General features: G+C 44.5%; 1 protein-coding gene across 1 annotated transcript; it reads left to right on the plus strand.

The window, feature by feature from the left end:
- Positions 1-5,055: 5,055 nt before the first annotated feature.
- LOC105056765 (pollen receptor-like kinase 3) lies at positions 5,056-7,800 on the plus strand. The gene is made up of 2 exons (XM_019854441.3): positions 5,056-6,633; positions 6,723-7,800. The coding sequence occupies exons 1-2, from the start codon at positions 5,274-5,276 to the stop codon at positions 7,466-7,468; spliced, it is 2,106 nt and encodes a 701-aa protein (XP_019710000.1). The 5' UTR covers positions 5,056-5,273; the 3' UTR covers positions 7,469-7,800.
- The last annotated feature ends 8,058 nt before the right edge of the window (positions 7,801-15,858 follow it).

Consider the following 15,858-nt stretch of genomic DNA (forward strand, 5'->3'; position numbering starts at 1 on the left):
TTAAAGTCTGCTTTTGCTGTGGTTAATATAACCATATCGATCTATACATGCGAATCAACTTGCTTTCTTACACTCTGCACAGTTGGCCATTTTGTTACAACAACTTAGTTGCCTAACAAATTTCTAATGGCCTAACATATCTCCAATAGTCTAACAACCTAACAAATCTCTAACGATCTAATAGATCTCTAACAGTCTAACCGTCTTTTCTTAAGGTCTAAGTAAGTTTTCTCTATAAAAAAGGGACAAGATGCTCTCTAAAAGGTAAGTCCAAACTAAATCTGAACTCATAGAGATAAAATTCTACTAAGATTCCCACTGAGAAATAAAAATTCTCTCTACTTAGAGTTCATTCTATTTTTCTCCACTCACAAACTCTTACTTCTTGTTTTCTACTTCTCTATTTTCACTATCTATTCTCAAAGTTCTGACTAACTTAAGCATCAGAGAATCCTAAATTGGAAGACATCCCATAGTTTTAGGACTTCTTTTATAGATTTTACCAGCGGTTCATGTTGAAGTAATTCTCAGCTCTCCAGCCCAATTCAGAACCAACCTCACCTCCGGAGCCTTACAGCAACAGATTGACGTTAGAGAAAAGGCATCTGAAAATTTTTAGTAGAAAATGGTGAACAAGAAAGCATTAATTTCTTCTCTGCCAACCTCATCTTCTCCTGGAGATGCTCAAAAGGTTGCTCAACTGTCAGTTGTTGATTCACAACAATTTAGTCTCCTTGTCCAGCAAGTTCAAGCCCTCACTCTATGGTACAATAGCTTGAATGTACCACTAAATAGCAGTAGTAAGAACCAACCCCTCAAGTGGTTCAATCTCATCACTCTCAGCAACCAGCCCCTCATAATCCTTCTCGTAATTATGCTCTGGATCTCACTAATCAATTCTTGGGGACAGAACCATCTGTTCCAAGCAGAAAGATGAATTTGGAAGAAGGTTTTGGATAGAAGATCCAAGATTTTGAGAAGAAGCTAATGAAGATTCAAATCGACAATTCACAGGGTAGGAGAGATTTCAACTTGTAATTTTCATTCTCTCGATAAATTCTTGATGAATCGTTTCTTATTCGGTTCAAAATATCTACTGTGGAGTCATTAACTCGATGGCTCCACTGATCTTTTGGATCATTTAAAAAGTTTTAGAGCCATCATGAGGCTACAAGGGGCATTTGATGCTCTACTCTATATCACCTTCTTTATTACCCTCAAAAAATCTATAAGAGTATGATTTTCTGACCTTCAGTCAGGATCTATCTCCTCCTTTGAATAGTTAACCAAATTATTTGTCACTTTGGCAATAACAGGATTTATCTAAAAAATACTAACAGTCTTTTCATTGTGAAGCAACAGGAAGGTGAATCTTTGCGAGACTATGCTACATGCTTCTATATAGTTATTTTGAAAGTTAAAAACTTGAATGAGTCTGTTGTTATGATAGATCGTATGAGCAAATGCTCATCCAAGTATAGAAATATGCACAAGCTAAAGAAGAAAAAAGCATATTCCGTCAGGCAAAGAAAGAAGAATATGAAAAAAAAATATCCTCGAAAAGAAGACTGCAGGAAGTAACGGGATAATACTGACAGACCTCAAAAAAATTCAAGATCCAGAAGTCCACCTCGATAATTTGATTCCTATACTCCACTGTTCGCCCCTCAAGCTTGGATACTAATGGAGATCGAGGATCAAGGATATTTTCGCCGACCTAATTCATTTATGGGCTACATCAGAAAAAAGAGACAAAAAAAAAGTACTGTCATTACCATCGGGATCATGGCCATGATACTGAGGAGTGTTAACAAATGAGAAATGCAATAGAGGCACTGATACGTCGAGGTCAACTTGACAAGTATGTCTGAGATCAAACTAACCAAACAGCCTAAAATTTTTCGTAAAGATGATCTAATTCTCCAACGAGCTGAGATATCAAAGCTAACAAAATAAGAAAAACTTGCTCCGAATTGGAAAAGACCATATCGGATTACTGAAGTAATTCACCCAGGAGCTTATCGGATGGAAAATCTGGACGGTACAACCATCCCAAGGATATGAAATGCTGAAAGTCTTAGAATATACTATTAATAAAATCTTCTCAATAAAGCATTCAATTTTTGTCTCGATAAAGATAAAGTTCTGATCAAATTTTTCAATGAAGAATCCTTCTTCATCCAAATCAGATAAGTGAAACTCGATCCAACAAGATTGAAAAAGCTCCAAAATAGTCAAAAAAGAAGAAAAGTAGATTTTCAGATCGAGTTTAAGCTCCAAAGGATCAAGAAGAAAAGCCAATCTCTAGATCGAGCTTAAATTTGGATAGATCAAGAAGAAAAAAATTTGATCTTCGGATCGAGATAAGTCCCAATAGAACTAAAAATCCAATCTTCGAATTAAGATAAGTCTCAATAGGACCAAAAATTCGATCTTTAGATCGAGGCAAGTCCTAAAGGACCAAAATATATATCTCCGAATCGAGATAAGTTTCAATAGGATAAAAAATCTGATCTTTGGATCAAGATAAGTTTCAATGGGATCAAAAATCCAATCTTCGGATCGAGACAAATCCTAAAAGATTAAAATATCGATCTTCGAATCGAGATAAGTCTCAATAGGATCAAAAATTCGATCTTTAGATCGAGATAAGTCCTAAAGGATCAAAATATTGATCTTCGGATCGAGACAAATCTCAAAGGATCAAAAATCTGATCTCCAAATCGAGATAAGTCCCAAAAGATCAAAATACCGATCTCCAGATCGAGACAAGTCTCAAAAGACCAAAAATTTGATCTCCAAATCGAGATAAGTCCCAATAGGATCAAAATATCGATCTCCAGATCGAGATAACTCTCAATAGGATCAAAAATTTGATCTCCAGATCGAAACAAATCTCAAAGAACCAAAATATCAATCTTCAGATCGAGATAAATCTCAAAAGACCAAAAATATAGATATTCGGATCGAGATAAATCCCAATGGGATCAAAAATCTGATTTCTAGATCGAGATAAGTCTCAATAGGATCAAAAATCCGATCTCTAGATCGATTTAAAGTTTCAATGATCCAAGTCCCCTTGGAGACCAAAATACCGATCTTCGGATCAAGATTAGTCCCGAAAGGATCAAGATCAAGTGAGATATCCAATTTTCAAATTAGACCTCACAAAAATTTGAAGTTCCAATTGGACCAAAGTCTCGAAAGGATTAAGATCAAGTGAGATATCTGACCTCCAGATTGAACCTCACAAAAATCTAAAGTCCCGATTGACCAAAGTCCTAAAAGGACCAAGATCAAAAATTAAATGTCCAATCTCCAGATTGGACCTCATAAAATGTCAATTTGATAAGTTTCGGCTTAAATTCTTAGACAACATGCCCTTGAAAGAAAAGAAAATGAGGCAACAAAAATTGAAATCTTATCAAATATGCAAGAGATCCGACCTACCTCCTCCGAGCTTAAGTGGAAGAATGTAGTGGTTCACTTGAAGAACCAAACAGCATAGATTCGTCACCTTGGATAAGGTGAGGATTCTTTTTCATGAACTACTTCTTTCGTTCGAAGTAACTTCTTCGGACTTAGAAGTGGGGGACAAGTGTATGGAGTTTTACCACCTCAGTCAATGTCCTCGGAATTTATGCTCAGGAGCTTTCAAGTCAACAAGAACATCGATACGCGTCTTGATTATCGATCTCATCAGGAGGTCAAGCTCATCATAAGACCGACATCATCAGATAGCTAACCTCATCAGAAGGTCAAAATCATCAGAATACTGATCTTTGGCACATGACAATATCAGGTAACATCGATCTTTAGCTGATCTGACTCTTCAGTATTATTCGCTAAGTCAGCTTAGTCCAGAACTGCTAGTAAGCGGGGCACTCACATCAGTTATTTTTCGATCTCCCTCAACCGTATCAGAACTTACGTCGGTTTCTGACCGACCTGATTACTAACATTCAAGGTATGACGTCCAGTTCAAATATTTACTTATATCAGCTATCTCACATCGATTTATTATCGATGTACCACCACATCTACATACAATTATCATCCAGCTTAGCCGTAACTCCCTTTAATTAGTTGTATTCTAACTTATTTGTCATGTGGGCAGCCACCTTTCGATCTCTGCACAGCTGGCTATTCTGTTACAACAACCCAACGGCCTAACAGATCTCCAACGGCCTAACAAATTTCTAATGGCGTAACAGCCTTTTCTTAAGGCCTAAGCAAGTTCTCTCTATAAAAAAGAGACAAGGTGCTCTGTAAAAAAGTTCAAACTAAGTCTGAACTCACGGAGACAAAACTCTACTAAGAATTTCACAGAGGAATCAGAATTCTCTCCATTTAGAGTCCATTCTACTTTTTTTCACTCACATACTCTCACTTCTTATTTTCTACTTTTTCATTTTCACTATTTGTTCTCAAGGTTCCGACTGACTTAAGTATCAGGGAGTTCTAAACTGGAGGACACTCCATGATTTTAGGATTTCTTTTGCAGATTTTACGAGCGGTTCACATTGAAGCAACTCTCAGCTTTTCAATTCGATTCGACACCAATCTCACCTTTAAAGCCTTGCAGTTACATATACTATTTATATTTTTAAATTTTTTTTTTACTGCAATAAAATTTTATCTAACTCAATCATCGATCGGATCAGATTAGGTAACATCTGATACAGGTCGAACTTTCGCTCTGAGGACACAACGGATAGGCCAACCAAACCAACTTCCGTCAGATTGGTTGAGTTTTGGCGGCAACGGGCATCATTGCACGTAAGAATTCTAATAATTCTCAACGCCGCGTTTCATGGTCATACTTAAAAAAAAAAAAACGCAAAAAATAACCAAATAGAATTATAGAAACATGCAACCGTTTCCCGCTGCCCGCCTCTCCATCAGACTAGCAACTTCCTTATCTCGCTGACCTGGTCAACGACGTCAACATGTATCCAACTCCAACCCTTCTTCCGTCCTCCGCTTTTGTATATCTTCCTCTATACATAGCACCTGTTTTGTTCGCCACCCTCCTCCCATCTCCCTCCACCACCATCAAACACCTCCAACCATAAAAATATACTAAAATTAACAAAAGAAACAGAGCGAAGCCCTCCCGTAGGAAGAACCCACCCAAAAAAAACGAGAAGAACAAATTATCTTAGGTAAGAACAGAGAAAAAAAAGAGAGGGAGAGAAGGAGGGGCTGCAACAAGCCAAAGAATCTAAAACAAAGAAAGAAGAGTTATAGGGATTTTGTGAACAGCGGCACAAATGGTCGCTGTTCTTCCCTTGGTCTCCTTCCTCCTCCTCCTCCTCCTCCTCGCCGTCCCTTCCCGTACTGCCACCGCCCAGGAGGCGGCGGTGATGGAGAAGGCTCTGACGTCGGACGGGTCGGCCCTACTCCAACTAAAAGACTCTTTCACTGACGCTGGGGGTCTCTCCTCGTGGTCGGCCAACGGCGGCCCCCCATGCAACTGGACCGGAGTCTTCTGCACCAACAATTCCATCAGCGGCCTCAACCTCGCCAGCCTTGGCCTCTCCGGTAAAATCGACATCGACGCTCTCGCTTCCTTGAAGGGGCTCCGCTCCATCAACCTCAATAACAACTCCTTCTCCGGTCCCCTTCCCACCGCTCTCTCCCGCCTCGGAGCCCTTAAGTCCCTCTATATCTCCGGCAATAAGTTCTCCGGCTCCATCCCCTCCGACGTCTTTGCCTCCATACGCCGCCTCAAGAAGCTTTGGCTAGACCATAACAACTTCTCTGGCCCCGTCCCGTCGTCGCTCGCCAGTCTCGGCTATCTCATTGAGCTCCGCATCGACGACAACGCCTTCGAGGGTGCCATCCCCGACTTCTCCTCCAAAGCTCTTAGGACCTTCAACGCTAAGAACAACAAACTCTCTGGCCCCATCCCCGCCTCTCTCGCCCGCTTCGACGCCACCGCCTTCCAAGGCAATGCCGGCCTCTGCGGTGGCCCGCTCAGCTCCTCCCCATGCAGCAGCACCCCGCCGACGGAGACGCCACCGTCGTCGGAAAGGGAATCCGGGTCCAGTAATTCGGCGGTCATTTTGATCGTTGCCGCATTGTTGGTCTTCGCGCTGGTCGCCGCATTCCTGATAAATCGCCAGCGGCAGCGAGACAGGGAGTTCGATACGCTCGGCGTCGTTGCCGAGGCGGAGGCCATGGAGGAGGCGGCCGCGGCTGGCCCGGCCGTGGCTTCCTCTGAGTCCAGCCACAAGCAGAAGTCGGCCGGGTCGAGCCACAAGCGTTCCAGCTCGAGCCTGTCGGGTTCGGCGGGTGGTGCCGGAGGCGCGGGTGCGCTGGTGATGGTCAACGAGGAGAAGGGCGTCTTTGGCCTATCCGATTTAATGAAGGCCTCCGCCGAGGTGCTCGGCAACGGCAGTCTCGGGTCAGCCTACAAGGCCGTCATGGCCAGTGGCCTTGCCCTCGCCGTTAAGCGCATGCGCGAAATGAATCGTGTTGGGAAGGACACTTTCGACGAACACATGAGGCGGCTTGGGAGACTCCGTCACCCCAACGTCCTAACGCCGTTAGCCTTCCATTACCGGAAAGAGGAGAAACTCATCGTCTCCGAGTACGTCCAGAAGGGCAGCCTTCTATACATCCTTCACGGTATGCAGTACGTGTCAAAGATCTAATTTGATGAACATGCTGTTCGATGTTTTATTCAATAGTTTTTTTTTTTAAAATTATCTTATTAGGGGATCGAGGGCCGGATCACATGGCGTTGGAATGGCCGACGAGGCTAAAGATCATACGAGGAATCGCGCGAGGAATGGCCTACCTCCACGTCGAGCTGGCGGCGCTCGACGTGCCCCATGGGAATCTCAAGTCTGGCAACGTCCTTCTTGGCCCGGACTTCGAGCCGATGCTCGTTGACTACGGTTTCAGTGGGTTGATCAATCCGTCGCAGGCATCGCACGTCATGTTTTCGCACAAGTCCCCCGAGACCCTGCAGTACCGCCACGTGTCCCCAAAATCCGACGTGTATTGCCTCGGGGTGGTGATGCTGGAGGTTCTCACCGGGAAATTCCCGTCGCACTACTTGAACAACACGAAGGGCGGGACGGACGTGGTGCAGTGGACGGCGTCTGCGATCGCCGAGAACCGGGAGGCCGAGTTGCTGGACCCAGCGATCACGGCGAAGAACAAGGCGTCGGAGCTTAAGATGGTGCGGCTCTTGCAGCTCGGCGTGGCGTGCGCTGACGTGGACCCGGAGCAGCGGCCCGATATGAAGGAGGTGGTCCGGTTAATCGAGGAGATAGCCGCCGGAGGCTCGGGGGAGCCGGCGAAGGAAGAGGGCGGGCCGTTCGAGCCGCTGCCTTCGCTGACGGAGGGGTACGCTGACATGGCGCTCGGCCAGCCGGCGCCGGGGCTCGAGGGCGTGGCGGGGTGGGGAAGCACCGGCGAGCTCCGGACCAGCGATAACTCTAAGGTGGCGCCATGAGGACACGCTGAAATGACGAGAATAGCCTTATCACTTCGATGAGATGAAGCCGTGGACGAGCGCATTTTTTTGTGAGGGTAGGCAGAGGTGTGGTGGGGGGGACTGTAATTGTTGAAAGCATGGGGGATTTATTTGTCATATTATGGTGGTTGTGGGTGAGCTTTTACTGATTTCATTCAGTGAGTTAAACAGACACCGAATTTTCTTAAAGCATTCACTGTGGCACAAATTGATGCCTTGATGGGACCCGATTATACGTATGTCTATCCATTATGAAACGTTTGAATTTCGTGGACATTTCTGTAATAAGATTCCCTTTTATGGGCCATAAAACTGAGGTCAATGTTTGAGAGGAAGTTTAATTTTTGTTTTTTTGGTAAACCTGATAAATCATACTAGTCTACCCAAAAAAAAAAATCCTTCCTGTTATGTTTTCAAAAAAAACTCATAATAAAAAAAAATATTGAACCATGCAATATAAAATTATTTTATTTTTCTAATTAGTTTTTGACATCCTTTGACCGCGTTGGAAGCAAGAATTTATTATTTTTGAAAATAAGTGATATAGCAACTGTTACGGTGATTACCGTGAGCATCTCGGATCAATGCTATATCATAACACATGTCAAGTTCTCAGATCATTAATACGACCGCTGACTGCCGTATGAACTGAGAAGTCTATCTCCTTGTTGAACTGAAGCGTCTCCGAGGTCTGACCTATGTATGAGCTGTTCAGCCAACTTATCTCTTCGACGTACGTGATATCTATCTATCCCAAATAAGATAAAATTTGACGTAACCATCTCCCCTGATCTCGTAGGAGCATTTAAGGGCGGAATTATCTCACCCAATTTGGCATGTTCAGCAATCTCGGGATCGTGCAATCTCACAGCTAGCAACCCAGCTGTTCGACATTCTTCTATATAAACAACCAGAGTCCCGAGGACCCAAATAAGTTCAATCGAACCCTTCTCAGAGAATCCGTTGCTGCTTCTTTGTTCTTTATTTTTCTGACTTGAGCGTCGGATGATCCTCACTGGAGCCACAATCTCTGGTTTGAGACTTGTTTTGCAGGTGACTCCAACGCCAGCACCGTCGCACGAGATTTTCAGGTGTCCATCTTCTGACTTCGATCGATTTAAGCAGCAACAGATAGAGGAAGGACCTACATTCGTATTTGTGGCTCCAAGATGGATATCTTCTCGGCTTTCTAATGCCACCACCTCCCGACAGGCGGCCAGTCAGGCTGACCATCAAGTTCAGCCGCTGGCGTCGGAAATCTCTCCACTAGTTCAACCGGTCGTCCCTCTACTGGTTCAACCGGCCCTGTCGGTGCCAGTCACGGCCGATCAATTCGGTCAGCTCTTCCAACAAGTTCAACATCTGATGACTGCAGTTCAAGCAGTCCAAAATTTTCTTGCATCCTTTCAAGCAGCGCCACAGCCTCCTCAGGCTGTCTCTGTACCCCCTACAGTGATGTGTCATGCGGTTCCCTCGATGGTGCCACTTGTACTTTCCACAGCGGTGTCCTCACAGAATCCTATTTTGCCTATGGCTCCGTAGCCATCATCTCAATCAAAGCTGCAGACGCCTCCTCGAAGTTTGGAGAGGAGATTAACTCATCAAAGTCGCCTTAGAGCCCAGCAGTCGGTCAGACTGTGATCTTCAAGCCCACAGTTGGGCCATGACTCGACCTTCGGACGTCGATCTCCTTTGCACTCTGAGGTTGGTACTGTCCACAAAGTTAATTTTGAAAGACGGTTCCAAGAGCTCGGTCTGTAGTTGGGCCAGAAAATTGAAATGGTCCTTAACAATAATGGCTTCTCGATGCTGCCCTATGAAGGATATAACAGTCAGTCACTCTTCATCCTGAGGATTGTACAGGAACCACTCCTCCTGCATTTCAAACTACCTCAGTTAGAGGTCTACGACGGGACCACCGATCCCGTCGATCATGTGGAGACCTTCAAGGCAGCCATGCTCCTTCAGAGAGCGTTAGATGTAATCATCTGTCGAGCGTTCCCTCCAACTCTTAAAGGGGCCGCTCGGCACTGATACTCGAGTTTGAGGCCGACATCTATCTATTTCTTTGAAGACTTGTGTCGATCTTTCGTCGGTCATTTTATCAGCAGCCGACGATAGCAGAAGTGATCCGACTACCTTCATACCATCAAGCAAAAGGAGGGCGAGTCAATTCGCTCTTTTATGAATAGATTCAATGTGGCGACCCTAAAGGTCCAAAATCTGGACCAGTCGATCGTGATGGATGCAATGATGAGCGGTCTCTTGAAGAACGATTTGAAAAAGTCGTTAGTTAAGACTTATCCTCGGGATCTCTCAGATATGCTTGTCCGTGCGGAGAAGTACGTCCGCATGGAAGAGGCCTTTGCCGATGATACTCTTGTCAGTTCAGCCGCGGTGGGATCCAGCAAAGAGCGCCATCCAAGATAAGAGGAGAAAAGATGTCAGCGCTCCCAGTCCTCACACCCGAGGTAGAATAATGGAGGTCGAAATCATCGATCCTACAGTCCTCTGAGAAGAATTCGACAACCATCACCTCCTCGGCTATACGATAGCTACAAGCCCTTGAATGTTCATCAAAAAGAGGTGTTGTTACAAGTGGGGCCTGAGTTATATGAGCTTCGACTGGTGAGAATGAGGTCAAAATACCGTCAAGACCTGAATAGATACTGCTTTTACCATCGTGACCATGGTCATGATATTGAAGATTGCCATCAGCTTCGCAATGAGATCGAGAGGCTTGTCAGGCAGGGGTGGCTGAATTATTTTATCCGAAGAATGGTCCCTCAATGTCTAGCTTCGAGAGTCCAGCAGCCTTCCCCTCTGCCTCAATAGCATCTCCTTCGACCTCAACCGTAGTAAGCACCAGCATGGCAAGAACGACAGCGGGTCAGGGGGCAAATGGCAGAAGAAGAGCGACCCATCTGAGGAAAAATCCACATGATTATTGGGGAGTCATCTAAAACCCGAGCCGAATGGTGAAAATCGGCCCACATCTAGAGAGGTAATTAAATATCGATTAATTAATTTTTTACAAAAAAATATGGGTCTTATCACCTAATGATTAACTTTGATCTGGTGACCTAATGATGTGGTGAGCCAAAATCTCACAGCTTATCAAGCAGGCACTAGAAGGAAAGCTATTGCCCAACCAAGTGGATGAAGTGGCACACCCAGAAGCTTGTAGGCTAAAGTAGCTCGATGGGACTCTAATATCAAGAATATGAAATGCAGTGAATCTCCACATATATCACCAATGATGTAACTATTGTTCATGAAAATAAAATTTATAGGGCCATCAATTTGTAATTGGCACTCGAGTTCTCCAAGAGTTGCTTCTTCTTGCTACTGAAGATCCTGAATTATTACTATAGTCAACTAATGTGAGGGCTAACTTATCAGACTCTCGAGAAGACCTTGATGACTCTGAGGCAAGGCTAACTTACCAGACCCTAGCAAAGCCTAAGTTGCACGAGAAGCGGAGGAAGATCCTTAGGAAACCTCCGGAGGGTTAACTTACTAGACCCTCGAGAAGATCTCGACGATTCTGAGGTGGGACTAACTTTTCAGACCCCAACAAAGCCTGAGTCATGCGAGAAGTAGAGGGAGACCCTTAGAAAACCTTCGAAAGACTAACTTACCAGACCCTCAAGAAGACCTCAACGACTTTGAGGTGAAGCTAACTTACCAGACCCCAGTAAAGTTCGAGTCATGCGAGAAACAAAGGGAGACCCTTCGAAAACTTTCGAAGGGCTAACTTACCAGACCCTCGAGAATACCTCGATGACTCCGAGGTGGGGCTAACTTATCAGACCTCAGCAAAATCTGAGTCACACGAGAAGTGGAGGGAGATCCTTAGAAAATTTTTGGAGGGATAACTAATCAGACCCTCAGAATATCATCAAAAGTGTAAGATGCCGTAGGCACAAGCTCACCACTGGCACACACTGCCTCTCACGCAAAGACGAGAAGGGCTAATACCGTAGGTACAAGATCGCCGCAGGCATACAACATCACTCATGAGGGATAACTAATCCGACCTTCAGAATACCTTCGAGAGTATAAGATGCTATAGGCACAAGCTCACCGCTAGTACACACTGCCGTAGGCATAAGATTATCGTAGGTACATAATGCCACTCATGAGGGATAACTAATCAGACCCTCAGAACGCCACTAAAGAGCCTTAGATACTATAGGCATAAGCTCACTACCGGCACACACAACCTCTTCAAAAGAAGAATAAAAAGATGGACAATGTACGACTAGAGGCATTATCTCAACAAGTACTCCTTCCATTTGAGGCACTCTCTTAGACTCAGGAGTAGGAGGACAGTGTTGAGATAATTATTACGATGCCTCAGATTCATGAATAGTCGGATTATATTTAAGTTATGTTTAAGTTGTTCTAAACTACTCTACATATGTTCACTTTAATCGAAGTTATCCTAAGTATATCTATGCTAAAGCTGAGCAACCTAGAACCTTACTCATGCTAAACTAAGCGCTGAGCATTTTCTCATGCTGATCTGAGTATCTATTTGTTTTGTTCTCTACGAGCTGAGCAAAATTCACAGTCCATAAATACAAATTTAAAGTTGAAAATGAAGCAACGACTTTCAAAACAAAATATTCCTTTTTATTCATTAAAATCTTTACAAAGAAAAAGCAGGTGTTTCAAACACTTTGAGGGATGGTTGCTTCAGGCACCGTCTTATGAACAAGAGAAGAAAATGAGGAAGGTAAGAAGAAGAATAGGAGGATAGCAGAAAAAGAGGACAGTGAAAGATGAAGAGGAAGAAGAGAAAGAAGAGGAGATGAGGAGGGACATCGCACTGCAATCGATAGAACATCAGATCGATCAGGTGAGCTAGTTCGATCTTCATCCGTCGAGGTTTCCACCTCTTCATCGATACCGTCAGTCTGTATGTCATGAAGTTCTAGATACTACATTATCCTCAGTAGACGGATCTTACAATCATCAAAGCCCTGGATGAAGGCAGCGGCAGCAACGTCGAGCAACTCCCTCCGAAATACCGTAAAATTTCGAAACTCTACAATGCAGTGCTCCCGAATTGTAGGCGGGATGTTCTCGAGCTGATGGGAAAGACTGCTCGCAGGAGGCAAAGAAGACGAAGCCCCATGAGAAGTGGATGCGCTGGCTCATCTAGCTCTCTCCCTTTCACGGGTTAAATACCTTCGGTGAGCATCCCTTGCAATGGCATTTTGCTCTCTCACTCATCTCTTAATTAATTCTAAGGGTGGTAGATTCACAGGCGATGACATGGCAGTAGACGGAGAAGGGACTTCTTGCCACAGAAGGAGTGGAGATCACTTTGCTCTCTTGCTCCCTATTTATGAGCGCTAGCAACCAGACCAATCATCAATTGGTGCTTCCCAGGACTTAATGACTAAGTGGTTAATGATGCATCTTCTCCAAAGTGGGAATAAATTTCTATGACACTTCACAAAACAAAACAAGCCCACATGGCGCATCTTCATAGACCCCGTGTCATCTCCCAAGCGTGGCCTTATCGGGTGAGTTATCGATCATTATTCTCCATAATCTTTCATATTTAAGGGAGCAAAACAAGGTTATCATCCACTTAAATTACCTCAGATCAGTATGAGTAAGTTCACAAAGTAGAAGTATGACAAAAAGACTCTACTCATCTTATTCCTTTCGAAATTCTCTTACAATAAACCTAAAATATGAAAAAAGAGAAATACAAAAATTACAGTGCAGCGCCTGGAGCTGAGGTACCAGCCGCTGAGGCATCCACTGTGATGGGATCCTAGATTTCATCCAAAAAATTTAAGTCCAGATTTGGATATTTGGCAGCAACTCGGGCTCAGATAGGTTGCCTTCCGATATCATAGGTGTTGGCGGAATACTCAGCTCTTTCTTTCTCATATTATTCTGAGGCCCGAAAGTCCTCCAGTCTTAGAAGCGGCCTCGACTGTTCACTTCTCCTCCACCTCCAATCGGGCTTTCAGCTTTTTTATTTCTTTTTGTAGGCTAGAGTTCTTCCTGCAAGCGGCCGCGTTCCTCCTCACCTGAGCTTCGATCTCCACTACCTCGCCCAGTAGCCGAGAATTCTCCTCAATAGCTTTCCTCAATGTCGCCTCGACATCTTCGGCTCTCCTCTCGACGGCATTGGCTTTCACGAAGATTTCTCTGACTTCCCTCTCGGCCTTCTCTTTCACTCTTCTGAGCATCTTAGCTTTGAGTTCAGACTTCTTTGCCTCTTTGGCCAATTCATGGGAGCTTTCAATATACCCGTTCAAGTAATGGATAAGCTGGCAAGTGAAAAAAAACTCATAAGTAATAAATGAGTATACAGTAAGTACTAAATGAGAAAGTCTCAACATATCCGGATGAGGCAATCTACAGCTTTTCTCCTCATCTCCCTCTGAGGAATGCTCAGCAGCTCGTTCGCATCAGCAGGGAGAAACAGTCCGGAGAGTAACTCGCTCGCTAGCATGGGATCCCTCAGCACCAAGGCCTTAAGCTTCAGCCCAACTGGTGCAGTTCCAGATGTGTCGGTCACCTCGGCTGGTGCCTCATCCGAGGAGGATCTGATAGCAGGTGAAGCTAGTTGGATCGATGAGTTGGGAGGGGCAGGTAGGCTCAGAATCACCTCCTCCAGACCATGGTCTGCATGGCTCACCCAGAAGCCTACAGTAGCTGAAGTGGTAGGCGAGCTGCTTTCATATGAGTAATCTCATGGCCTTCCAGATGAAAAGATTCAGACTTCCTAGTCTCCAAAGTCAGTTGCGCGAGATCCTTGATTTTGGCCCGGAGGCTCCACCCGATGGCAGGCTTGGCACCTCTTTTCTATAGAAATTTCTTCTTTTCTTTTGGCGGGCTCGAGCTCTTCCCAACATCCAGCTCTGCGATCGTAGTAATCACATTGTAAGACAAATAAAGCCAGAAGATTTTAGGCCAAAATAGCTGACTCGCATATCTTGAGGTGCGACTTGACTGATATCGACGTTAAACGACGTTTGAGCTGACAGTAGCTCTTTCAACTCTAGAACCCTGAGGCTTTGCAAAGCTGCCATCTCTTGTTCCAAGCTCTCGTTCATCGAAGGTTCCTTTAGCATAGCCTCTCAACGTTCGCTCCAGAAAGAAAAATTTCAGTCTTCGCCTGATGTCTATGAGATGAAGAAAAACCTCAGCTTCCAACCATGCACGACAGAGGGCATACCCAAAAATTTCAGACGGAAGCCATCTTTCTTCTTCTGTGGAGTCACGTACCATCACCCACATGAGTCTGGATGCCGCTTGAGGCTGAAGAAAAAATAAAAAAAATATAATATTTGACGCAATCTCAGCCATCATGCGGTGAATCCACAAATATGCCGTCACGCTTTCGGCACCACCGTATACAGCGATATCTCAAAATAATGGAGGAGCACCACAAAAAAAGGGTGAAGAGAAAGCCTTAGCCCAGCTCAAAAATACTCCTCATAGAAGCACATGCGTCTTGAAGGTGGACGGCAAACTCGATCACCCGATCTCGAGATTTCGAGTTGGAATGCAGGAGGTATTTGATATTGCTTGTGCAGCACGATTATGCCCCACTCCGTCAACTCTGATCTGAAGCCCAGCGACGCAAAGTTCGGCTCCATGGTGGCCATCTCTCTCTCGTGCAGGAAAGCTGCGAAAAGATGAAGAAGAGAAGAACTCGCAGTAAAAGAAGAAAATTAGAGATTTTAAATAACCTCAGACCTTAACGGGACGTCCAAAAGCTGCCTCTCATCGACACATTAATTGCAGGAGACGTGCATCGATAGAAGACTGGCATACATGCAACACGTGGAGAATGCGAATGGACATGATTGCTGTCGTTGATATGGCAGTCAATGCCAATAGCAGGCGAATCATACTTTACACCATTTTCAGAGGAATATATGTAGACGTGCTCCAATTTCTCCCATGCAGATACAATTCGAATTCTGATCTTTTCGAAATCTGTACGACAGCAGGAGCCAGCTCGGATTTTCGCTCTAACTTCAGCTCGGCTCATGTCCTGTTTGAAGCATAGCACAGGCTAAGTATTTGTCTGAGCTATTTACTCTAATTAGGTTTTGTAGTTACAGCCAAGGGCCTAGCATACATTAAAGACTAAAAAGCATGATTTTTATTCATCAAAAGAAGAGGAATACATCAGCTCCTATGAAGATTCTAGTACAAGATCAAGGGCCTCGGATCACAAAGAATAAAAGAAGAAAAGGATATAAATCACTCCTCAGGAGGATTGTCGGGGCAGTCGTCTGTGGGATGGTATTCCTCGACATCGATGATGCCTTCGATCTAGACGGCTGTGTTGATCTTGTCCATCTCATCTGAAAAATAGAACGTCA

The sequence above is a fragment of the Elaeis guineensis genome, chromosome 13 (genome assembly GCF_000442705.2).
Source record: "Elaeis guineensis isolate ETL-2024a chromosome 13, EG11, whole genome shotgun sequence".
NCBI classification, from domain to species: Eukaryota; Viridiplantae; Streptophyta; class Magnoliopsida; order Arecales; family Arecaceae; genus Elaeis; species Elaeis guineensis.

Coding starts and splice junctions, on each gene's coding strand:
- LOC105056765 (XM_019854441.3), top strand. CDS start 5,274: ATGGTCGCTGTTCTTCCCTTGGTCTCCTTCCTCCTCCTCCTCCTCCTC. Junction 6,634..6,722: donor CCTTCTATACATCCTTCACG/GTATGCAGTACG, acceptor TTATCTTATTAG/GGGATCGAGGGCCGGATCAC.